This window comes from Phascolarctos cinereus, unplaced genomic scaffold, assembly GCF_003287225.1.
Source record: "Phascolarctos cinereus isolate Bilbo 61053 unplaced genomic scaffold, phaCin_HiC Scaffold_5;HRSCAF=322, whole genome shotgun sequence".
In the NCBI taxonomy this organism is placed as follows: Eukaryota; Metazoa; Chordata; class Mammalia; order Diprotodontia; family Phascolarctidae; genus Phascolarctos; species Phascolarctos cinereus.
In genome coordinates, this window is record NW_027555958.1 from 428,085,692 (window position 1) to 428,112,734 (window position 27,043).

The window sequence follows — 27,043 nt, forward strand, 5'->3', positions numbered from 1 at the left end:
CTTGCATTACAGGAAAGACTGGAAATGGCCACAGGGGTGACATTTGTCTAGACCAAATAAAGAGACCACTTCTAAAAAGAGAAAGTAAGTTATCATTCAATTTAGAAGTCTGTTGATTTTTTTTTATTCCACCTTCAGGGATATTTATTTACAGACTGGAATCTGTACTCTCCTTCATGATCCATATTCTTTGCAGAAGATCAGTGGGCACCCTATGCTTCTAGTCTCAGTGTATTAGAGCTCGTTCAGTGCCTGTCTTTCTAGAACTGGAAAATTTAACAAGAAGAGCCAGTGAAAAAGCAGGAGATAATTCTGAAAGATTTAGATATACAAGTCCTGATTCAGTCTGAGTGCTTCAAATTCAGACTTCAAAATGAATCCCCCCAAATCAGTCATTTTTCTTTTCTTAGTCTCATTCTCAATAATTGATGAAGCCATCTATATGCTGATGTCAGATCTCACCAAAAAGAATGAGAAAATTTCTCCTGCTGCTCCTTTAGATGCAAGCTTGAATTTTTTACATACATCAGATGGAATCTGGCTCCTTTGGAAATGTGTGATGTTCAGAACTGCTATATTTCTTCAACTGCTCCTATTATCTTGAAATTAACCAATTTATGATAGCCTCAATTTTGTCAAGGGCAAAAGACACAGGTCATTGTGTCTGCCTGGCCAAAGACATGCGTGAATTAGTGGCCTTTTCTCAACCAATGTGCTATTTTAGTTAGGGTACCATAGTGTTAAACAGTTGACAAGGCAACAGTTTAAACTTCCAACTTTTTAAAAACTATGCCATATTAATTGCAGAGAATTGCTCACAAGCTGGCAATCAAGCCGTCTCGGTTTTGTCTCCTGTATGATTTTTCTTATTATTTCCTCCCAATTGGCAGTGCTTCTGTAAATGCTTTAGCTACAGCACTAGTCATGTAGAGCATTGGAAAGCTGGAGGTGGGGGGGGGGAGGAGAACAGCAAGAGACGCTAAAAATTAAATTAGAATAAAGAAATGCTCAGCAGTAGTACATGCGAGATTTTGCAATTATAATTGCTCTGAAAAATCTCAATTATTTAAAATATGAATACTTGATAGCTAAATATATTTAAGACCATGTCTAAATAAGTATTAATTTTGTCATAAAATTATGCATTGCTATGAAAATTTAATAGAAAGTTTATAATTTATGCTCTAGATATAGCATATTTGGCAAGTATGCCAACGTCAACATTTCTGAACATGTTCTCAAGAAGGCCTTTATTTATTTATTCATTTATTTTTTAGGTTATGCCTATATTTTACTTTAAAACAAAAAACCCCCCCAAAATTCTGGCACAAATCATAACCAACAGATGCTGTCCTAAAGTAAAATTAAAATCACTACCATAATTAATTCAAACACATAATCTTTATCCATATTGAAAGCTTCCATTCATGAAGACACTCATTCATTCCACAAGCATTTATTAGTGACCTACTGTGTGCAGAGTAGTGTGCTAAGTGTCTGAAGGCCGTACAGAGTTTGAAGAGACATTCTCCCTCCTCACAAGCGTAGCTCAGGTACCACTCCTACACCATCCTTTCCCTGATCCTTCTTGTTAAAATGGCTTTTACTTTCCCTTTGAAATTCTTTGTATTAACTTTGGTTATACTTTCTACTTATCTGCATGTGTGTAAGTCTGCATATATACACGTGTGTGTGTGTGTGTATTATATATATATATATATATATATATATATATATATATATATATATTTATAGAGTTTTCCCTTCCTCTAATATAATGTAATTATCTGAAGGCAGGAGTTGCCCCTTACCTTTGTCTCCCCTGCTTAGCCTAGAGTGCATTGCACATTATGGGGAAGGGTCAGAGGGAGGAGGGATTTCATTGATGTAAGGTAGAAAACTGCTACCAACTCCCTCTTTCAAAGAAGTTTAGCTGCAGCTCTTTGGTGCCCTGGGAGGACTGCATTGACTTTCAAAAGGCCCCATCACCAGTAGTACTTGAACCTGGTTAATTCTGACACAGACGCTGGCCATCTATTCACTATGCCAGGCTTTATCTTATCTTGAATACAAGAAGCATTTCCTAAATGTTTGCCAACCTGAATTGAACTAATCCACACAATAGTAGGCATTCAGATAAATTGATTTGATACTACTGATATCAAAAGGGCACTGCTAGAGATAGACTTTCATCAAAAAAGACACGACCTCTTACCAATGCTATATTCTTAAAAGTATGCAGGGAGGCAGGATGGACCTTGGGACTTTAAGCTCTTGGGGAAAACACACTCATACCCACTCAGAATAAATACGATCTATGTGACATGCTTAACATCCGACAATCTGAGGTCAACCTCAGGTGTCATTCTTACTGGTTTAAATTCTGCTATTTTTCATCTGATTGCAGATTAAGCATGCAAATTAAGGTGAAAAATAAAAATGTGAAAATTTGAAATGGTCGGTTCAAAGCCAAAAAAAACTCTCAAATAGGATAAATGACAAAAAGATGCCAAAATAAATAGAAAAAACCATATCAAAAAAGATTTAAAAAAAACTGTGAATTAGAATATGGCATTTTCAGATTCCACTAAAAATTCCTTATCTGATGAAACTTAAAGAGTGTGCCAGAGGACTGCATGTCATAGCAGGCTTGACTCTACCTGAAAGGCTTCAAGCATGGCACCAGTGATAGATTATCTCTGTTTTCCTGAGAATCAGTCTAGCTAAGTACTCAGAGGTAAATAACAGTAGGGCTGGCCACTTGGTGATGGATTCCTTGGATATGGCAATACGTAATAATCCCAATTACTAATAACATCTAGAAAAAACTTCCACAAAATGGTCCTCAGTTCTGGGGACCCCCATTCTATTTCTTTGGTGAAAGTGGAAGACAACTAAATATTTTGATACCGGCCACGTTCAGTCAAGAGTTTTTTCCCCCCAATTCCATGATGACATAAGATCATCATTTCAATGAATATTCATCAAGCAAAAGCATTGTAGTCAGTTCTAGGAGAGACAAAAAGTTTAGATAAGACATAGGTCCTTCCGTCACATAGGTTACAATCTAGGTATTGGATATGACATATATGTAGATAACTAACAACCTTAGTTTGGGAAATGCCAAACTGAGTCAAATTCACTACTGATTGAGCCCATTATGGTCTCAGATAATGTCATGGGAGGACATTTTTACAGAATACTATAGTTGCTTTCCTAGACATTAATTTAAAGAAAATTAGAAATAGACCACTAAACATCTTAATTTCCATTAATAACTCCTCATGGCTCATTAATTTTTGTAAACCTTTTAGAATCTAGTTCTATTTTCAGTTTTTCATCTCTTTTTTTTTTAAAAGGGAGGAATATTTTATTAGGGACAGAGTATTTGAAAAGTATATTACTATAAAGAGTATATGAAGGGTATATACCCCAAGATGTAATCTTTACTTCAGAAATAACATTTGAGTTAAGGAAATGGTGAAAGCTTCAGCCCTTATTTACCCATATCATAGGCTACTTAAAAGTACTTAGAATTCATCACACCTTACATATTTTGCTGGGAGGTTATTTATCATCAGCCTATGCATAGGTGGACCACAATGAAAGGAATTAATCAACAGCAGACTTTCTCACTTAGAAATATATTCCCATAGGTTATATCTACAACTGACGTATATATTTTTTTAAATATAGCTAATTTTCTAATCTTAGTATATACTCTTAGGTATTAAACTACTGCTCAGCCCTTATAGCTTTGTGGGATTAAAAAAATATAGTAGCACTGGCAATATAAAAATAACTCTTTAAATTCAACTCAGTAAGTAACTGGAAAAAAAAGAGTTAATAATGAATAAAAATGAGGGATGTTGTGATGATCTAGTGGGCACACCAGAAATCTTGCAAGTTCATTTTTTTTTTAGGCATTTGGGGTTAAGTGACTTGTCCAGGGTCACATAGCTAGTAAGTGTCAAATGTTTGGTCTGAGGCCCGATTTGAACTCAGGTCCTCTTGAATTCAGGGCCAGTGCTCTATCCATTGCACCACCTAGCTGCCCCAAGGAGATCCAGAATCTTTTTATTTATTTATTTTTTTGGCTATACAATGGGGTTAAGTGACTTGCCAGGGTCACATAGCTAGTAAGTTTCAAGTGTCTGAGGCCAGATTTGAACTCAAGTCCTTCTGACTCCTGGGCCAATGCTCTATCCACTGCACCACCTAGCTGCCCCCTGGTTCATTCTTAAAAGTGTTTTGTCATTGCAGATGGAAAGAAGCCATAGACTGATGGTAGGGCAGGAAGTAAAGGTGAAAGAGTGGACATATATTAAAAGTATTAATAGGAAAAGTAATTTTTTATTTGACAGTGAAGTAGACGGTGATGAAAAAACCTTGGATGTAAGATAAAAGCAATGATAGATACTGAAAAATATGGGAGATACTTGATTGAGACCTAGTTTTATACCTGAATTCCTAAAGGGTAATCATAACTCAAGAGTAATTTTAATTATGGAAATTTCAGGCATCCAGACAGGACTGAAAAGATGGGGAAGGAGGAGAGTAATGAATCATTTTTAAACAGCATTTGAGACAACCTAAACCAGTTGGCTTACACAAGGAGGCTGATCTATTTCATATTGTTTAGTGAAGCCAACTTTGTAATATGAAAAGTCATGATCAAAGCATTTTGTACAAAAAAATCCAAGAAATGATACAAAATAAGATTTAGAATAAAAGTAAATATTATACTACATTAAACATTTTTTTCTAACTTTTAAAAATGCTTTTGTATTTATTTTTAATTTTTATCTTTATAATAACCCTATGAGTTAAGCAGAACATGTTTGTTATTGCCATTTTCCAAAGAAGAATCAAAGACAGATTAGGGAAGTCACTTCCTAAAGTTTACCAAGTGACATAGTGAGAGTAATAGAATTAGGGATAGTATCATTTAATTTACATTCCAGTGCCTTCTTCAGGTCACTCTGCTAAAAGAGATACAGTTGGCAATGATATTTAATTAGGTCCTATCAATTAATAAAATAAATCAACAATCTTTTAGTAGGTGTCCACTAATTACTAGGCACAGGTCTAGTGTTAGAAAAATATTCCTAATGAATAAGCATAATCTAATAACAATTTTAAGAAGGAACCTTTCAGGCATTTAGGAAATGAAGACAGTGCTCACTGGGTATTGACCTTACAAGGACAATACTTACTATGGCCTTAGACCTTAGTATGACCATCCATGATCTTCAAAGGCAGACTAAAGGTAAGATGGGATTAGAAGTTGGTTAGGGCTGAAAACTGAGAAAAGAGAACATTTTTTTTTTCTTGAGAAAATGAAGAAATCTATAAGCAAAGAAAAACCATAGAAAAAAAGGTACAAAGCAAGAAACCCGAATTCCATAAGCACTTGTTAAGTATCCCAGCTATATATAACCAGTACTTTTCAAGGGAGATACAAAGGAACAGAGCCCTTTCAGTCAAGAAGCTTCCAGTTGAGTTGAGCAGACATGTAGAGGATTCTAAGGCAAGAGAAAAGTAACTCTCAGCCATTGCATATGGACACTTAGTTGGGCTCATAATTGAACAATACTATGAGGGAGGGCTGGGCTGCCTTTAGACAACAGCATAGCTCTTTTAATGGCCCCAAGCTCCTCTCTGAAACAAAAATTCATCTTTTTGACACCAACATTATTCTAGTGAGGGCTGTATTGTAACTGTTTAGTCATTGTAGATAGATAAAAATCATAGAGTGAGGCTAGGACAGGGAGCAAAAGTGAAAGAGTGCACATATATAAAAAGGTAAGTCACACCTCATGGACAGTGGAGAGATACTCGATGGGCATACCAAGTTTTAAACCATTACAAAGAATTCCATGGGAAGGGCAGGTAGGTGACTCAGTGGATAGAGCTCAGTGGATAGAGGACCCGAATTCAAATCGGCCTCAGACACCTGAACACTTACTAGCTGTGTGACCCTGGGCCAGTCACTTAACTCCAATTGCCTCAACAACAATAACAACAACAGCACAGCAAAAGAATTCCATTGGAGAAGCAGGATGATGATGATGATGATATCTAGCATTTATATAGCACTTTAAGGTTTGCAAAGTATCATACTTGTTATCTCATTCTAACTTCACAATAACCTTGTGAGGTAGTTGCTATTATTATCCTCATTTTACAGATGATGAAACTGAGGCTAAAAAATGTTAAATGACTTGCCCCCATGGTCACACAGCTTGTAAGTGTCTGAGACCAGATTTGAATTCATGAAGATGTGTCTTTTTGATTCCAGGCCCAAAGCTCTATTGACTGTCCCACCTAGCTGCCCACTAGGGAGTCTATCCAATGTGAAGGAGTCCTAGTTCCACTGATATTTTTTGGCTACCTTTGGAACATACAGGACATCTACTAGCTATCCTTCACTCTTGCCATGTGGAAAAAACCTTTTTCTTTTTTGCTTATTCGTTTCTTTGCTGGGGCTCTCCACTCTAAGGCAACTTGGTTGCACCCTAGGTAAGAACACTAAAATTGGAGTTAAGAAGACCTGATTTCGAATGCTGCCTCACTTTCCTCATTTGTAAAGTGATCTGCAGAAGGAAATGGCAAACCATTCTAGTATCTTTGCAAAGAAAACTCCAAATGAGGTCACAAAAGGTTGGACATGACTGACAATGACTCAACAAAAATGAAGTGAAAAGAGTAAGATAGGATGGGCAAACAAAGTTGACATGGCCCCCACAACAATGAGATCATTGCGCTGTTTGTGTATTGAAATTTATGAATATGAGGTTACTACTTCACCTCTAGGCCACATGTTAGGTGCTGAGGAAGCTTGAGCTGCAGGAAAAATCATCATGAGGTATTCTTAGCTCCATGATGCCTTGGTGAAGGAGGTGGAAAGCAAGGCATGAAAGGTTGTAGGGAAAAAAAAAAGCTGTTGACAACAATAAAGTAGATAGAAATACTCTATTAGTGACAAAGAACTGTAGGGATGCAGAAAAGAATTTGACAGAGAAGTCCCTCTAAAGAAATAGGTCTAGTAACACATGACAAGAAGTATGAACTTAATCAAAACTCTCAAAAGACTGGAGTACTAAACTCATTTTTCAGCCTGGATTCTACGAGAGAAATGAAGAAAACGAAAAGGAATTTGAACAATTAGATCTAATGGAGGCCCTGCAAAAATAGCTATCAATAGAAACCAAGTAAGAGAATACTTGAATGATCTGAACATGTATAAATCAGCAAGTCTGGCTGGCCTGCTCACAGGGATATTAGAGATCCTAGCAAACACTACAGCAGTTGTGCGCATGATGTTCTTGGCAAGTACTTTAAAAAAAGACCTCATTTAGAACTGGGAAGAGAGCATGTGATGCCAGACTAGCTTTTCTTCTTTCTTCAACAAGACAGGAAAGGAGCAAGCTTGACATTTATTCTCAGTAAAATAACAGACTAGATGTTACAGAGGGAACATGTAAGAATAGCAAGAGGATGATGGAAATGCTAGGAATTGTTCTTGAGCTTTATTCTGCAATTGCTACGTCTCTCTGTACTTACCTGGGAGTTGTGTGGGTAGACCAGGAAATGGGGTTGGGGAGGAGGAATTAAAAGCATCCAACCCAGGCCCCTTCCTTTATCCTCTTGCTGTCTCTAGATGATATAGGAAAACTTCTGTATCACATTTTGGGGGATATTATTACAAAACTTATTTGCGATCATAATCAATCACACAATAGAGGAAGGGAAGAAGCATTAATAGTTCAAATCTGGCCTCAGATGCTTATTAGCTGTGTGACCCTGGTGACCCAAGTCACTTATCCTGTTTGCCTCAGTTTCCTCCTGAGCTGTAGAAGGAAATGACAAACCACTCCAGTATCTTTGACAAGAAAACCCCAACAGGGGTCCCAGAGACATGATTGCAAAAGGACTTTACATTGTGTGCCAGGTACTGTGCTAAGTGCTTCACAAATATTATTTCATTTCATCCTCACAAGGGAGGTAGATGCTGTTACGATCCCTGTTTTATAGCTGAAAAATCTAATGCAAACCTAAGTTATGTGACTTGGGGTAGCTAGGTGGTTCAATGGATAGAGCACTGGCCCTGGAGTCAGGAGGACCTGAGTTCAAATGTGGCCCAAGGCACTTGACACTTACTAGCTGTGTGACCCTGGCCAAGTCACTTAACCCTATTGCCTACCCCAAATAAACAAACAAACAACAAAGTTATGTGGCTTGTCCAGTGTCACACAGCTAGTAAATGTTTGAGGACAGATTTGAACTCACGTCTTTCTGACTTCAGGTTCAGTGCGCTATCCACTGTGCCACAATAGTTTTCCTCCACTTTGCCACTATGGTGTAGGACCACATTAATCAAGGGATCATAATGGCCTTTTTGAGATCCAGTATGACAGAAGCACAGAAACTCAGACTTAGAAGGACTTTCCAAGAGCATTTCATCCAACCTAAGGATTATGCATTCTAGATTGAATGCTAAAAGAGACCTAATACTCCATATAGTGGAGCCTCTATTACAGGATACATTTGTATTATAATACAAATAATATTTTATTGTTTGTGGTATTGTGCAAAATTTCAGCCTAAGAATCCCCTCTATTACAAACCCAAGAAGTAGTGAACCATTCATTTCTTGGAGACCTAATAATAATAGCTCATGTTTATACAGTGTGTGCAACTTGGCAAAGTGCATCATATGCATTATCTCATCAGATCCTCACAATAACTGTGTGCAGCAGGTGCCATCAATATTTTACATACAATAAAAACTGACCCTGAGATGGAAAAAAACTTTCTAAGGGCCACATAGCAAGTAAATATGTAAGAACTTGGATCCATATTTTCCTGATTGCAGATCTGGCATTGGGTATCTCCATTATATCACACAACCTCTTAGTGAGGAGGTACCTTCAGCATCCGAGGCTGCCCATTTAACTTCTGGATAGTGTCCTAGGTTGTCTTTTTTCCATTTACGTCTATCTAGCCTAAACCTGTCTCTGTAATTTCTACGCATCATTCCTCATTCTGCCCTCTAAGGGAAATAGAACACATCTAATTCATCTTCCACATGACTCTCTAAATACCTGAAGGAAGTTATCATGGTCCCATCCTCAAGTCTTCTCTTCTCTGGGCGAAGCATCTCCAGGTTCTTAAATTGAACCTTCTAGGTTGTGATCTCAAGACCTTTCATCATACTGGGTTATTTTACACTGGATGCTCTCCCACTTATCAATTTCTTTCCTAAAATGTGCCTCCCATCCAGAACTGAATACAAAAACATAGGAAAAGTAGTATATTTCCCCTATATCCTTTGACCAATTAATTTCCACAAAGTAATTTCATATTTACGAGGTTACTATATTATGTATCCCCAAAGAATTTATCAGGGAGAGTGCTTCCAGTCAGGAAACACTCATGAGTTTGGAAAAAAAAATTAGAAACTACAAATTTATTTTTTATTCTAAGTTTTCATTTATTCTACCTATTTTCTCCCATTTAGATAAGCTATTACTTAAGAAGGGATGAACCATTGGTGGAGAGGAGCAAATCATAAAATGTCAAGGTCATTCAGTCACATGAAAAGCAAGCATTGAGCTGATTGAAAGTACAAAATGTGGGGGAAAGGTGAGAACATTGAAGTGCTCTGAATCACTGAGGTCATCACACAAACCTCCCCACAAATAAAGCACTACTAAATTAAAACATGGAATTAAAATGTTAAGGTGGTTAACCATAACCTTTAAGAATTTACAGTGGGTAGCATTTCTAATTCAATTTTAATGTGGTCATCAAAACACACTACGTTATATACAAACTATGGTTTAAATTCTTTTTATCTTATTTCTGTGTTGAAATTATTTCTTTGTTGAAAACTGCAAGAATGCATACAATATCCTTTAGGAAATTCAGTTAGTAATACTTTGTTGAGTGGTATAGTGGAAAGAGCTCGTGATTTGGAACTGATGGAACTGTACCTGAGTCTGGCTTTGTTACTACCTGTCTGAATTTGGACAACTCACTTTATATACTCAACCCTTAGTTTCTTGATCTGAAAAATGAGAAGGCTGAATAAGATGACCATTAAGGTCTCTTTTAGTTGCAGTCTCTTCAATTATTACCTTGAAATGTCTCTGCTCCAATTAATTTATTAGATTAATCACACCAATCATCTTCTGGTGATGTTATAAAGCTGAGAATCATGGAAGACTACAATCTCTGAAGAATTTATGTTGCAGCCAACCCAATGGGCAATGGGAAGCTAACAGTGGCTATGAGTAGTCTGCAACACACTATAAACAAGGACATGAGCTAAAATCACCGGGGATGGGCAGGCACATGTAGGCCAAGATCTGGAGCACTGGAGAGAGGCCACAGATAGACTGGTGCATTTGAGAATGACAAAGCAAATGCTGGCATTGTCAGGGTTTTACAGCTGTAAATTAGCTAGGTCTCCACGTATGCAGAATGGTAAAATGAATTGAAAAAGTCCATACTTGGTGAGATGTATATAAGGAACTGCAAGATCAAGAGTTAAAAAAGGGATAAGGATGATCAGACAGAAAGCTACTCGACTGCAGAGGCAATGACTTAAACTCAAAGGAAGGCTTAATTTTTTTAAATAGTCTTTTTTGGCCAACACTTAATTAGCATTTGTCTTAATCAAGAAAATACTATTCTTCAATGCTGAAAGAATCTACGAGAAACATCAGTTTCTTTTAAAAAATTAAATTATTTTCACAAACTGTTTCTTCACACTTCTATACTTTGATCTAATCGGCAGTATAGTTAAAATTGTTTCAGTAATAAAGATTAGAAATGTGAGAAAGAAGAAATAAATTGTGCAAATTATCTTCAGTTTGCAGCTTGCTTTACAAAGGTTTGCAAACCTCTTTCTTGTAGTACTCCATCTTTTAAATGCATGACCTGCTTCTTTTCATGTCTGGTTGCAATCTTAAAATGACAAAAGGCATCATTCTCAGATAGGATCGACTGGGCCACTGGTTTACACTTCAGAATTAAGAGAGATCCTCCATATTAATGAGCAAACACCTCAGGAAGCAGGGTTACCACTCAAGAAATCAAAAGAGAATGGAACTTAGACTCCAGATGGGAAACATGGGAGTAGTTTGAGTTTAGTTAATGAAGTGGATTAAAGGAAGACTGGATATTTGGGGGGTGGCTGGGTAAGAAGGAAAGATTTTGAAGTCCAGAAGCCATCAGCACAAACTAGCTTTGTTCTTTGTCATTCTATTGAATGTCTCAAAGACGTTTTACTTTGTAATCCCAAAACACAAATATCACAGGGATTCATTCATAAGAGCCAGTAAATACCATTTACAAAGCTTGTTTCTTCCTGTTTGGAGGGAATGAAAACTCTCTATGGAGAAATGATGGCAGTCATTTGATAGAGAGCTCAGTAGTTGTAATAGCAGCTCCCCTGCATGTGATCAGTAAATGCTATGAAGTCCATGACATCCATCCCTTAGGTTGGGGACAAAACACGAACTTGTACAATGTCAGAAATGACTGATTTATACTTGAAAGTTACATTACCTGCTGTGGTTCACTAGGGAATGAAAACACTACTTCTCCTTTTAAGATACCCCACCATTTTCTCAACTCTTTTCTCCCCCAACTTTAAAGTAAGCTCTGGAATAATGGTTTTGGTGGGTAGTTTTAAGGTCCACTCAGCTCCTCCAAAAAACTTGAAACAAACAAAATGCTTGCAAGAATTAAAATCAAAGAATAACAAAGTAGAACTGGAATGAAGAGACATCATAAAAAAAGGGAGGAATGAGCAAAAATAAAAAAGGAAAGTTGGTTATATGGCAAGATGGACAATGGACAGACTGTGTACTCCATTAATATTCTTTTGATGTTTGGAGAAATCAAACAAAGCCCACAATGCACTTGGTTGATGCCCTCTGACAAATGTACGGAGGGAAAAATGGACAAGTCAATAGAGGTTGGGCAGGCTAGAATGGGTTGCAGTCTGTACATTTGAAAATAGCCACACCAATGAAATCATAGATTCAATTGAGTTTTTGAAAAATCAAACAGATGCTTCTAAGCCTTTAAAGATTTAGAATGCTATTTTCAAGATTTAAAAAGTCTTTCCATTTGAGTATTTGAAAAATATATGTACATAATTGTAAATATACATATTTATAGATATACATATAGCATATATATGCCTACCCACCAATAGTTTATATTATACATAAATTTATATATATATTATATATATATGCATGGAATTACTCAGGTATAGGGATTCTTAGCAGGTCTGCAGATAGATTTCAAAGGGTCTATGAACCTGGGGAAAGCAACATCTTAATTTTCAGTAACCTCTAATTGAATTTGAGTATTTCTTTCAGTTACAAATGTAGGCAACAAAACCCTGTTCTGAGAAGGGGAACATAGGCTTCCCTGGAACCAAAAGCATTCATGACCATCATTCAGTCAATAAGCATTCCTTAAGTGCCTATGTACCAGGCACTGTGCCAAGTACTGGGGGTACAAAGAAAGGAAAAAGACGATCTCTATTCTCAAAGTGTTCACAGTCTAATGGAAGAGACAACATGCAAAGGACTATGTACAATGAATACATGTACGTGATAATAAATTGGAATAATAATAATAATTAAATATATATATTGGAATAATTAATTGGAAATAATTAACAGAGGGAAGGCATTAGAATTAAGAGGCATTGGGACACATAAAAAGGTTAAGAAGTCCTGCTGTAATCCAAATTTAGCCATGATTTTCACTTTTGGTTTCTGGTGTTTGTTCTGATGCTGAAAGGATTAAATGATAAGCAGTGTGGTGTGGTGGCTAAGAGAGACAAAAAGACCCTGTCTCTGTGAGTCTAGGCTAGGGAGGGAGGAAGTGTGTGTTAACAGGCCTGGATCTAGAATAAGAAGACCTGGTTTGAGGCCCATCTCTGATACTTGCTAACCGTGTGACCTTCAACCTCTCTAGTCTTCCATTCAATATGTGTGAAATGAGATCAATGGACTAAATGATATCTAAGGGCCCTTCTGGCTTTAAATCTTAATCTATGACCAAAAGAATTTAACATCTCAAAGACTATTGGTTACAGAAGTCTTCCTGTTCTTCAGTGGTGAGGGGAATTTTCACAACAGGATTCCTCCAAACTGATGAAATCATGGGTCTAGACAACCTGCCTCCTCCATTCTCTCCTCCCTTCCCCCCCACCCAAATGTCAGGTAAAACTTCTGTTAACACAGCCACATTTGAGAAGTGGTATTTGCTGCATTTTAAAATACAACTTCTTAATTATAAAGCTTTTCACTAATCGCCTTACTTCTTACACATATCTGCCTCCCCCTTCTCCCAAATGGAAAGATACAGGAGTGGAAGGAATGAGAAAAGAATGCCATAAGATAGCCATCACTCCAAAAGACGGGGACCAAAGTTGCCCAAAAGTGTTTCCACTGTGCATTCCCTGATGATCATGTCATTTCCTAATTATTGTCAGACTTCCCACATTCATTGACAGGCTATTATAGTCAGAATGGATGCTGAAAACTTCCAGCACTTAGAAATGCTCTTAAGACATATAAAAATATCTTTATTTAGAATGGGACACATAATACCTGCCAAATTTGCAGGTTGGAAACCACTTCCAATAAGAATTAAAAAGCCCTCTTTCCAGCTGAAATAGGCCTATCAATAGATGACTTGTCTACCCATGAGAAATAGCAGGTTCTTGTCTCTGACGTTGCAATTTAGTATAAAATAGCTTTTATGATGACGGGGTACATAGGAATGATAAAACTGTAGAGATGACAGTCTAATCTTCAGAGATGACCGATCATCAATAAAAGATTAAGTAATGTAACATCCCAAATGCCAGATTACCAGTCAGTTGGCACACATTTCTTCCTGAATAACACTGAGATAACCACAGCAGGAAAATGCTTTTCCTTATAAACTAGAAATGATTCCCTCTTGTCTATTCCATTCCCCACAAAAGACAGAAAGGGAAAGAATAAAATGAAATGACCTTTGTCAAATATCTTTTTTTTTTCTGACTAGCAGCTTTAAAAGGCAGAATGATAAGTAATGATCAGAAATATCCTTGCTTTTCTTTTGTTTTCACATGTGACTGTCTTTAGAATAATGATAATTATTAAGAAGCTTGTGATTACTCAAATTTAAGAAAAAAGAAATAAAATACACATACAAGAATGATGAGACATGCTGGTCCTATAAAGCTCCAAATAAAGTTATTTTCTGTGCTGAGCCAACATCTGAAAAATAAAAATAAAATAAAAATAGATATAGATGATAGAGATATAGATGACGATATATATGCTTCTTGTATTTTATACTGCGTGACATTGAAAAATATAAATACTTGGTACTTCCTGAAAGTCCCGATAAACTATTTCAGACAAGGAATATGGTATAGAAGATAGGGAGCTGGCATAGAATGGAGGAAGACCAGAATTAAAGTCATACCTCTGACAAATACTATTTGTGTGACCCTGAGCAAGCGATTTTACCTCTCAGTGCCTCTAGCAACTCCCTTGGATTGTAGGTGGTAAAGAAGTTGCTAACCTGGACTGTTATTCAATGAGCTCCAATGGCTTCATCTTGCCTCCAGGAGCAAATATGAAATGTTTTGTTTGTCATTCAAACGCAGCTGTCCCTTACCCTCCAATCTTTTTACACCTTACTCCCCAACATATGCCCTTCCATCCAGTAGTGATACTGACAGCCTGTATGTTTGTTCTATGTACAAGACAGTTTATCTCTCAGCTCTGAGAATTTTCTTTGGCTATCTCCCATGCCTGGAATGCTCTCCCTCCTGTGCTCCAACTACTGACCTCCCTGGTTTCCTTGAGATCCCAGATAAAATCCCACCTTCTCTAGGAAGTCTTCCCCAACCCCTCAATTCCTGTGTCTTCCATCTTTTAGATTATTTCCTATGCATCCTGTATATAGTTGGTTTTGCATGTATTGGTTTGCACGTTGTCACCTCTGTTAGATTGCAAGCTCCATAAGGATAAGGACTGTCTCTCTCTTTTTGTATCCCTGGTGCCTGGCAAGTAGCAGGTGGTAAAAAATATTTGTTGATAGATTGATCGATTGGTAGAAGGAACTTCTGTTCTTAGGAGTTCCCATAGAAAACTACAGGTCTAGTACTTATCCTAAGGAAAACAAAAATAAATAACATGTAACACTTATAGACGTTTCCAGAAAGGTGCACCAGTACACCAACTCTTTCACTGAAGAGAAGGGGAAGGAATTTGATGGGTGTACTAGAATACCCTTCTAGGATGACTTCTGCCTGTAAATATGTTGAATATAAGCAAGCAAAGGGAAATTAGCAGTCATGCCCCCCAAAAGCAGGTCTATGATTATAGCAAGCACTTCAATGAAACAGCAGTCACTTACACTTTTGTTGTCCCATAGTATCTATATCCTAGGGCTGCTGAAAATCCAACCACCACAGCTGGACTGAGGTAGCCAAAAATATAAAAATTCTTGTGTAAGAATCCCTTGTTGTAGATGACGCCCACGACGATGAGATAGAGGTGAATACCTTCAATGCACATCCATGCAAAGGCAGCTAGAAAGAAATAATGTAGCAATCCAGCAATGATTGAACAGAAGAGCTAGAAATCAACCAAAGAAAGGAAGTGGTAAACAAATTTTCATTAGTATTGTACAGCATAACTTTCCATAACTATGCCACTTGGCAGCATGATTGTACGAATTTAACAGTTAAAAATGCTTGTTTTATTCCATAAATTAAAAATAAAATAAATAAATGTAGAGAAAAGAATTTAACAGTTAGGAAAGTGCATTAACCTTGTAAAAATATTCAAAGATCAAAGGATTTAGACTTGGAAGGATCTTAGAGCAGAAGCTGGTGCTAATGATCTTCATTATAGGAATAGGAACTGAACCTGTAATTCAGTTGGTATAGAGAACTCCCAGGTAATGAAACTCCCTTTACCAATATAAGTCAGCACTTACTCTACACTTTATAGCCTTGGAGAATGGTCTGGATCACTAAGAGGCTAAGAAACCTGACTAGGGTCACACATCATCATTATAAGTGATGTTTATATAGCTCTATAAGATTTGTGAAATACTTTAATATGTTTTCTCACTTGACTCCCCAAATAACCCTACTGGGAATATGCCATTATATTTTCTACTTTAAAGAAGAGCCATTGAGGCTCATACAACCGAAATTACTTTCCCAGGATCACATCACTCTTACTTGTCCAAGGTGGGTTTTGAACCAAGGTGTTCCCGATTCAGGGCTTGAAGCACTATACCGCACTGCCTTAATCATCTAGTTAAACAACCTCATTTTATAGATGAGGAAACTGAGACCCAAGGAGTTAGGATGACTTGCTGAAGGTCACACAGATTGTAGTGGAGATCAGATGTGTTGGGGTGGCCATGGTCACAGACTCTCTAGCTTGGGAAGGACATCAGAAGTTAGCAAGTAAAACCTCTGACCCTAATGATAACTTCTTCTAAAACATCTTTCACAAGCGGTCATCCAGCCTTTGCTTGAAGATTACTAGTGAAGGAAACTCACTACCTCTCAAGTCAGCACATCCCATTTTTGTAAAGCTCTTTAGGAAGTTTTATTTCTTGTTTTTCTTTATTTCCCCTTCTTCTATTGAGCTGAATTTTGCCTCTCTGCAGCTTCAACCCATTGCCAGGCATTCTCTCCTCCAGGGCTAAACAGAATGATCTAATCCCACTCCCAAGTCAACTCTTCATATTCTCAAAGGCAGCAATTACATAGCCAATAAGTCTTCTCTCAAGTTAGTCATCCATCCCTAGCTCCTTCAGTCCATTCTCAAATGTCACAGCATTCACTCCTTTCTCACCATCTGTATTCTCCTCGAGACATACTAGTTTGTTAAAGTCCTTCTTCAAATGAAGTATCCAGATTGGAACAAAACACTCCAAATGGAGCCTGACCAGAAGAAAGGCCAGTAGAAGTCACTTGTCTTATTCTGATTATGACTTTCTCAAAGTGTCCCAAGATTATGCTAAGGTTTTTTTTTTGGCTGCCATGAAATTCTACTGTGTCACTTTGAGCTTGCAGTATACTAAAACTCTCAGATCCTTATATCCCACAAATCACTGTCTAGCTATGCCTCCTCCATCCTATATTTGTGGAACTGATATTTTAAAGCTAAGTGAAGGAATTTGCATTTATACCTCTTAAATTTAATCTCATTAGATGTGGCCCATCATTTTAACCTGTCAAGATCTTTTTAGATCCTTTGTCATTCAGTGTTGATACCTCTCTCTTCTAGCTTTGTATCACCAGGCAATTTGATGAATATATTACCTATGCTTTTATCCACATCTCTGACAAAAATATTGAATAATATAAGATCTAGGAGACACCCATGGGAGTTCTCCATTAGAAACCTCTCTTCATGTTGACATTAACCCCTTAATAACTACTCTCTAGGATCAATCTTTCACCATGTTCTAAATCTGCCAAACTGCACTATAGCCCATAATTCTTCATCTTGTCAACAAGAATATTGTGAGAGATTTCTATGAATGCCTTAATGGCATTTCATAATTGATGATCTAAAATTATTGTTGACTGAAGGATTGGCTACATGTTTTAGTTTTCAATTAACTGGCTATTTATCTATGTGATGTCAAACATCTCCTTTTCTTCTTTCTTCTTCTTTTACCTAAACGCCAAACTTCCTTAAGACCATCCTTTGCTTTCTAATCTTCTTTCTCTACACTGTCTACTTTGTTGATAAAGGGTGCTTAATTTGGCAATGAGTTTGCATACAGGCTTAGGCTTTTGGGCAGCTAGGTCGAAAGAGTGCCAGAACTGGAGTCAGGAAGACTTGCCTTCAACTCAACTGAGTTCAAATCTGACCTCAGATACCTAGTAGCTGTGTGCCCCTGGGCAAGTCACTCCACCCTTTTTGTCTCAGTTCCTTATCTGTAAAATGAGCTAGAGAAGGAAATGGCAAACCACTGCAGTATTTTTGTTAACAAAATCCCAAATGGGGTCATGAAGAATCTGAAATAACTGAACTGAAATTAGACTTTTCAAATAAGATGCTCAGGGAATGATCATTAATGATATTATCTGAGAAAAGCTAATTGTTTTGTTCCTGAAGAAAAAAAAAGCTGAGTGAGTGTGTGTGTGTGTGTGTGTGTGTGTGTGTGCACATGTGCATGTGTTCATGTGTGTTTGTTTGAGCACCATCAAAAGAGAAACTCTCTGGAATGTGTTAAGGATTAACTGTTAAGAATTTTGTCTTCAGATAAAAACCTTCCTAGGGCTAGTTGTTTTGTATTTCTTTTTTTTAGGCAATTGGGGTTAAGTGACTTGCCCAGGGTCACACAGCTAGTAAGTGTCAAGTGTTTGGTCTGAGGCCAGATTTGAACTCAGGTCCTCCTGACTTCAGGGCCAGTGCTCTATCCACAGCCCCACCTAGCTGCCCCCTTTTTTTGTGTTTCTTTTTTTTTCTTTCCTAGGACTAGTTGTTAGTTAAAATCTAGGTTCTGTGTTTAAATATTGGCTTTGTAATTTTTACAAAAATTTATTGATTTATAATTTACCAACTATGTGATGCTGGGAAAATCACTTAACCTCTCTGATCCTCTTTTCCATATCTGTGAAATGAGATGTGGAGATGGATGGACTTTGAGGTCCTATTAAGCACTAGAATTACCTGTGATGCTAGGGTTAAAGAGAAACAAGCAAGATAAAGGCATTCATTTGTTCCTGGAGGATTTTAGATCCATAAGGGAGGGAAGGGTCTTGTAATCTGACATGTGGAAGCACTGAGGAAATTGTCATCAGCCTGGATTGTGTTTTCCCTATGAATGCCAATTTCAGTTCTTGAGTTCCAGCTAAAAGCTCTACCTTGATCCAATCTTCTTCCTGCTTCTGAAAGACAGTGACCTAATAGAAACATCACTAGACCAGGAGACCACAGCTTGGATTCTAATGCTGCCACGTCTACATATTCATGGATCTATCATCTATGTACATATGTATCTAGCATCTATGTCTGTCTGTCTTTCTTCTAGCTGTGTGACTCTTGTTAAGAAACTTAAAGAATCAAAGCCTCAGTTTTCTCAATTACAAAATGGGGTTTACAGTATGTGTATGACTAGTCTCATAGAGCTGTTGTATGGAATATGCTTTACAAACATTAAAATGAATTTTTATATTAAAAGACATAAAGTCAGTTTCCTCATCGGTAAAATATGGTTGAACTACTTGACGTTTGAGTGATCTCCAAGTTTAGCTCTATGATCTTATGAGCTAAGAAGGTATGTCTTTTGTGTACTGACAATATTTGAAGCTGATTTCCAAAGATATGTAACACTGATGGGATTTTTTGCTAAAGAACTAAACAGAAATGAGTTAATAAATTATACTAACATTACCAAATTTTAGTCTCCTCCCTCCATCTGATTTTGACTTTTGGCAAGAGTTGTGGTGAGAAGGAAAGGGATAGTTGGGGGAAAATAATATTCTATAATTGCTTCATGGAGATGGCAAGTGAAGTAACGTCCCCAGCCAATACCTGTCAGGAAGTTCAAAACACCCAGAAAATACCAAAGACCTACCTTATTACTGTTTGTGTTAATTCCAACAAGGAAAACCAGCTCTGCCAGAAAGAGGCTGCAGCAAAGATTCTTGTGAATGGTGGTCCTTGTGCTCTGAATTTCACTAAAAAACCAGAAGGTGACAATGCACATGGCCAGGCAAACCAATGAAATGATTATTCCAAGTTGAGTGATCCTTGTAAGAATATCGTAATCTTTAACACCCTGAGGACCAAAAATAAGAAAAGTCTTAAGCGATTAACTCAGTTGCTTGTCATATGGTAAACCTTTATTTTTTGTGAATCATAATCAAAATGGTCAGTAGGTGGAGAATGAGCATTCTTTTAGAGGAAAAACATCTTGCTACTTTTGACAGGCTTTTATGTGGCATTTCTTAAGCTGCAGGAAAATTAGTGTTTGCATTTTTTGTTGCCTATGATATGAATTAGCATGATGATTTTAAGATATCTTCACCATCATTTGGGTGACACAGTGGACGGAGCACTGGCCCTGAAATTAAGAAGACCTCAGTTCAAATCCAGCCCAACACTTTGCTTTATGACCCTGAAATTCACTTAACTTCCCTCAATCTTATTTTCCTCATCTAAAAAATAATACCACAGTTGACAAGGTTGTTATGAGTATCAAATCAAACACCAAACTTGTATAAAGCACTGTGCAAATCATGAGCTATCTAAATGCTAGCTAGTGTTTAAGTAACATTTCTTTATAATTCTAAAACAATTTATTAGTAAATATCTAGGATGCTGCTAATTTAATTAAATTCACAAAATGTCACAAAAACACTTTTTCCTTTTTCTTTTTTTTAACCAAGCAGTGATTCATTCAAAACATGCTGAATAAAATTATAAGGAATGCTAAATATATAGAATATTAAACGTAATTGGTATAGCTCAAAGACTTTGAAATTGGTTTGCTTATTTATTTATTTATTTGTAATTAGAGAAATATATCTTGAAAGTGTGGTTGCTCTGGCTACTTGGTATCCAGTGAAAAGAACTTTTGAAATATTTGCCTGCACATTAGTTTGGGAGAGATTTTAGTTGGTCATAAGCTATACCCAAATATAGATTCTAAATATTGGCAGAGATATCCCTCTATTCTAATTTAGGTCATGATATAAATTGTAAAATGAAAAAAATCATCTTTGATGAATATGTATTTATGAATCAGAGAACACTGTTCCAGTGTATATATATTCAGATCTGCACCTACACTTGAATTTTGGGGCCATCAAAGCAGCAATCTTGTGGGTATGGGGGAATTCAGTGTAGAAATTCTCTGCCTCCTTATAAATCAATAAATCACTTATAAATGTTTGGGAGAGTGTTACCTGAAGTCTTGAGATATCAAATGAATTGATTATGGTTATTTAGCTTTTAAATGTCAAATACAGGACTTGGTCCCTGGTCTTTATGACTTTAAAGCCTGCTTTGTACCCATTAGAACACACAGCATGCCTCTGCCTCTTCCCCTCTCTCCCTTTCTCTCTCTATCGGTTCCTTCTTTCTATGTATATACATGCAGTACATATAACAAAAATAAGTATATACAAACATATGCACACACATTTTCCTTATATGTGCATAGATTAGTGTTTCAGAGGCATTTAAATAATAGTAGCCAATAGCAGTCAGCATTTAAATAGTATTTTAGGGTTTGCCAAATGCTTTACAAATATTACCTCATTTTATTCTCACAGTAACCCTGGGAGGTTAGTGCTATTATTATTCCCATTTTACACATGAGGAAACTGAGGCAGACAATGGTTAAATCACTTGATCTGGGTCATAATAGCTATTAAGTAGCTGAGGTAGGACTCTAGGTCCAGTCCTCTATCACTACACCCACACCCACACCCACGTGAGTGTATTTGTACATATACATGTATACATATATATTTGTGTATATAGACACACATACATAATGCACATGCAATTAATTAGTCACATTGTCTTGCTGATAATTTTGTGTCAGGGTAATGAAAGCATTATAGGAATTCAGTCATAAAAATAACTAGGTTTTAGATATCAAGATATAGGCATCCACAATAATGCAGTAATTTACTGAGGCAGGCTAAGTAAAATCTGACTGACATTTAAAACAAAGAAATCTGGAATAAGTTATTACATCACTGTTGAAATACATCCTGGACATAAGGACCTAGGAATGTGTAGGCTTAAATGAAAGGTTATTTCCATTCTGTAGAATTTACGTGGTGAATTTACCAATGGAAGGGAAGTGAGATGAAATCAAAGATATATTCTCTTTAGGAACACTAAAAAAAAACAACCTCCTACAAGTCTTATCTTGATACTAAGTGGTAAGACCCCCAAATACACTTACAATAGAGGCACCTGAAGACATCAGAATAGCAAAATGTGTCAGATGATTACATTTACATGAGGTATGAGTAGAGTTGGAATGCATCAGTTCACAGCCTTCTGTAGACCAGCTGCCATTCATTGTATTACTTGAATAGTTCCAAAAGGCACACTCACTGCTATCTTTCTCTCTAGGCTGAAAAAGAAGTGTACTGTTTTATTGAGGGAGAAAAGAAAAAATTTCTCATTTACTGTTGGCACATTTGAAATGCAACTCTACTATATTCTATGACATCAATGGAGTTTGGGTCTTTCTTCCAATGGTACAGTTCTTGACCCATTTACACCCACTCCTTCTGTGTGACTTTTAGGTTATATGATGACCCACTTAAAGATGTATTTTGTAAAATCCACATCATTGAAGTTGACCTTCAGTAAGGAGACATATTCTAAGATCACATGCCCATGGTGACATCACATCTTCTAAAATAATGAAACAATAAAAATAATAGAGGCAATAATTAACAAGTACCTGCTATATGCAACCCTACAGAAGATTAAAAAGATCAGATAAGATGTTGGCCTTGATTTTAAGGAGTTAATAGACTAATAGTGGGGTAAGTTACCAACAAAGGTGGAGAAAGAGGAGACAGATGGAGAGGAAGAGAAAGAAAAAGATGAAGGAGAGCATGGGGAAGTAGAATGGTAAATATTATTATTACCATTTTGTAGATGTTTAAACTAAGATCAATTTAAGGCCTTGTCTCAAATCACACATTTTCTCTTTCAAAGTCCATCTGTTCTTTTTACTCTGTGTTCATGTTTTAACATGCTCATCACTTTCTAAATTATTGTCCTTCCTGATTATTCTTATCAAGGAATTTTCTTGGACTAAAATTCTCAAAAAATATTATCTATTTAGTTTTAGGAAGGGAATTGGCTGAGAAGCATGCTGCATGGAAGTTCAGGGATGGTCTCTGAAACATCTTAAATATGCTTTAAAAATTCTACATATTGGAGAAGTGAAGGAAGCAGCCCTACAAATGGGATTCCTAAATTATACACCATTCAGAGTTCAACATGTCAGAACATTCTTATTGAAGTAGATTGGCTGCTCTGGGAATCCTAAACCCAGGCAAGATGACTATTTTCTTATGAGCACAAATAAAAATATTGAACTTTGTACAAAGACTGCATGTTGCTGCTCATTCCACTGTCAACGGTCTTTCTGACATCTGACCCACAAAGTTGCTAATAATACTGTGACTTGAACTTTGAAGCACTTGAGTAAAGGAGTTTTCTGTAGTGGTTCCTTTGGATGTTCCATTTTCTCATTATATTTTCTGTCATCCTCTTACTCTGTACTGGGAAGTATGTGTGTGTGTGTGTGTGTGTGTGTGTGTGTGTGTGTGTGTATGTACATGTCTATGTGGAGCTGGTAATGTATTGTACTTCAGAGACCTATGCAAGATTTCCACGTTGTGCTGATCTGTTGTATTTTAGAAATATAGGTGAGAACAAAATATTTATTTCCATAGAATATTAATCGATCAATTTCCATTTATTAAGTAACTACTATGTGAGCTAGGTACTTAAGATAAAGCATTTAAGTACTTATGCAAACTAAGTATTACATATATATGTAATGAGATATGTATATGAATTACATACATAATGTGTAATATATGTACACATACATACACATATACATTTGTGTGTGGGTATATATATATATATATATATATATATATATATATATATATATATATATATATATATACCCACACACACAGAGCCACACACACACACACAGAGCCACACACACACACACACACACACACACACACACACACAGACACACACACATATATATATATATATACCCAAAATAGAAAAATTAAATAATTCCCGTCCTCAAAGAATTTATATTCTGAGCATCAGTGTGTGTGCAGATGAATACATATAGAATAACTGCAAGGTGATTTTTGAGGAGTGTATAACTAATAGCTAGGTAAGTCAGAAATGGCATCATGCAGTAGGTAATATTGAGCCAAACTTTGAAAGAAACTAGGGTTTATAAGGAATACAGGTGATAAGGGAACACATTCTAGGTACAAAGGTATGGAGACGGGAGATAACGTGCGTGAAGAAGAATGAAAAGGTCAGTTTGGTTGGAATGATGAATGTGCAAAAAAAAGAGTAATATATAATAAGGCTTGAAAGGGAGATTGAAACCAGGTGGTACAGGATTTTGAATTCTAAACAGAAGAGTTTATATTTGATCCTGGAAATAATAGGGAACCATTGAAGTTTATTGAAGAGTGACATGGTCAGACCTATGCTTTAGAAAAATCATTTTGGTAACTGTGTGAATGGTGGATTGGAGAAGAGAGGGACAATACTGAGGGACCAATTAAGAGGTTATTGCAATAATAATCCACATTAGAAGTAATGAAGGCCTGAACTAAGTTGGTATCTGCGTGAGCTGAGAAAATTTATGGATTCAAGATGTGGAAGTATAAACTAAAAGAGTTGATAAGTGACTGGATATATGGAGTGAGGGGATGAGGAAAAGTCTGAAATTTCAGACTTGATGATTGAATGGGTCATGGTGCCCTATATAGAAACAGATAATTTAGGAAGAGGAAATGGATTGTGAGATGGGGGTGGGGGTGGGAGATAGTAAGTTGTGTTTTGGAAATATTGAATTTAACAAGACATCTAGTTTTAAATGTCCTAGAGACAACATGGCATAGTGTATGGGGTGGTAGTGGGGTCAAGAATACCTGTGTTCAAGTATTGCCTCCAAAATTTACTAGCCATGTGACCATGGGTAAGTCACCTAAATTCATGGAGCTCCAAGTGACTTTCTAAGACTACATATTGCAGATAAGTTGACAGTCTGCATCAGTGGAGGAATTTTCAGTACCAGATAGTCCTCACAACAATGATATCACATGACAAGACCCCACAAAAATATTTTTTTAAAGAATCAGGCAACAGGTATTTATTAAGTACTTACTGTGTGCGAAGAGCTGTGCTAAGTATTAGGGATGTCAAGAAATGCAAAAAATAGCTCTTACTCTCCCAGACATCACATTTGCTTCTGAGAATATACTACTAGGAAGAGGGATGTGCATGTGTGTGTGAGTGTGTGTGTACGTGTGTTTGATGAAGATAAAATCTTGTATATGTGTCCAGAAACATTTTATATCGTTATTAGCATTTTATAAATAAGTTGAATGAATGCTATGCTACACAGAAGAAGGTGGAATAATAAATATCTTGGCATATATTAATCCTTTAAACTGAACATTAAAAAAACCCAAAGCGTAAGTGGTAAGATGGTTGTTGTTCAGTCATTTTTAGTTATGTTCAGCTCTTTGTGACCCCATTTGGGATTTTCTTGGCAAAGATACTGGAATGGTTTGCTATTTTCTTCTCCAGCTCATTTTACAGGTGAAGAAACTGAGACAAGCAGGGTTAAATGACTGGCTAGTGTCTGAATTTGAACTCATGAAGATGAGTTTTCCTGATTCCAGGCCTGACCCTCCATCCACTGTATCACTTAGCTGCTTTAAAGATAAGACAGTATGCACCAGTAAGTATTTGCCAAGAATGGTGATATCTTGTTTCACTTATAAGATTACCAATGTTAAGATGATTCAATTCCTCCCATAGTATAGCACCTTACTGGTATTTGGATAGAGATGTCACATTTTGAGTACTAATAATTAAATTAATGCTTCTAGTATAGAAAACCACATAATTCTTGGAAATCTCTGCTTCCTTTTCTTTTCTTTTCTCTTCCCTTCCTTTCTCTTCTGTCTTCTCTCTCTCTTTTTTCTTTTTTTCTTCCTTCTTTCTTTTTCTTTCTTCCTTTCTTCTTTCCCTTCCTTCCTTCCTTCCTTCCTTCCTTCCTTCCTTCCTTCCTTCCTTCCTTCCTTCCTTCCTTCCTCCCTTTCTTCTTCTCTTCTTCTTCTTCTTTCTTCTTCTTCTTCTTCTTCTTCTTCTTCTTCTTCCTCCCTCCCTCCCTCCTCCCTCCCTCTCTCTCTCTCTCTCTCTCTCTCTCTCTCTCTCTCTCTCTCTCTCTCTCTCCTTCTGCAATTCCTCCTTCTCCTTTTTTGTTATGTCATTACATAGTAAACAGAAGTAAAAGGAGGCCATACAGGATTGATTTTTTGTTTAAGGGTTTGCCAGGGCCAAAGAATCCATCATCTGTTGCCTAACCTGCTAAGGGACAAGTCTGTCTACCAATAGCAAGGTTGGTTATAGAACAGAAAATACTTTCTAGAAAAATGCTTTAAGCTCTTTCTGCCTGGCAGACCCCAACATACCTTGGGATCCAATAGCAGAGCCTTTGAGAAACTTGTATCTTCTCAACATTAAGATGAAGCACTGGAGAGGAGTGTTTGGTCAAAGGTGTCTTGAAGGTTCTCAGCAAGGTGAAAAAAAAATTTTCATTCTTTGTTGTGTTCCAGGGCAAGGAGACAACTTGTTTCATGGAATGATTAAGTGCTTTCCCTCAGAGTGGCCATGAGGGACAAAGAGGAAAGGGGCCCACTATGAAGAAGCTTGTAGCTTTGTGCCCCAGCATCTGTTACTGAAAATGTAGCAAAATTTGGTGGACTTAAAACATTATCCAAACTAAGTCAATAAATACTTTGATATTCAATTACTTCACTGGGAAGGTGGACACAGGGGAGAACAGCAAAAAAAAAAAATATGCTGGAAAAATGGTTTGAGAATTAGAAATGAAAGAGACCAAAGATTTTCAGATGATTCAGAAGCTTCATGTATGCATATCATGAATATTTTGTTTAAGAAGAATTGGAACAGGTTGGAATTAGCCAGCATGGATATATATCAGAAGGAAATGAAATTGATTATATATTAACAGACATAAAATTACTCATTGCTGATGTGGGAATCACTCATGAATTAGCTCTTTCAGTGAAATCATCTACTAATTAAAGCAATGGACAAAATCAGCACCATACTGGAAGAAACAATAAAGGTGAGAAGACACTGAATACAATTATGACAACTCTATCCCAACCTATTTA

The 27,043-nt window shown here is 36.7% G+C and overlaps 1 protein-coding gene and 1 long non-coding RNA gene across 3 annotated transcripts in view; one reads left to right on the forward strand and one right to left on the reverse strand.

The window, feature by feature from the left end:
- LOC144457842 (uncharacterized) lies at positions 1-26,548 on the forward strand. Its single transcript, XR_013487389.1, has 3 exons — positions 1-84; positions 25,425-25,578; positions 26,459-26,548. It is a non-coding gene; the product is annotated as an uncharacterized LOC144457842 (long non-coding RNA).
- ADGRL4 (adhesion G protein-coupled receptor L4) overlaps positions 1-27,043 on the reverse strand; it is a 136,052-nt gene that overhangs the window by 11,562 nt on the left and 97,447 nt on the right. The window contains exons 10-13 of one of the 2 annotated variants that reach the window (XM_020988659.2): positions 22,000-22,173; positions 19,654-19,857; positions 15,454-15,674; positions 14,237-14,303 (exon numbers count right to left, since the gene is read on the reverse strand). In XM_020988659.2, the coding sequence (XP_020844318.1) occupies positions 14,237-14,303; positions 15,454-15,674; positions 19,654-19,857; positions 22,000-22,173 (666 nt within the window). Of the gene's footprint in view, positions 1-14,236; positions 14,304-14,373; positions 15,207-15,453; positions 15,675-19,653; positions 19,858-21,999; positions 22,174-27,043 lie in introns of those variants that run through there. The other variant, XM_078156537.1, reaches the window with a different exon arrangement.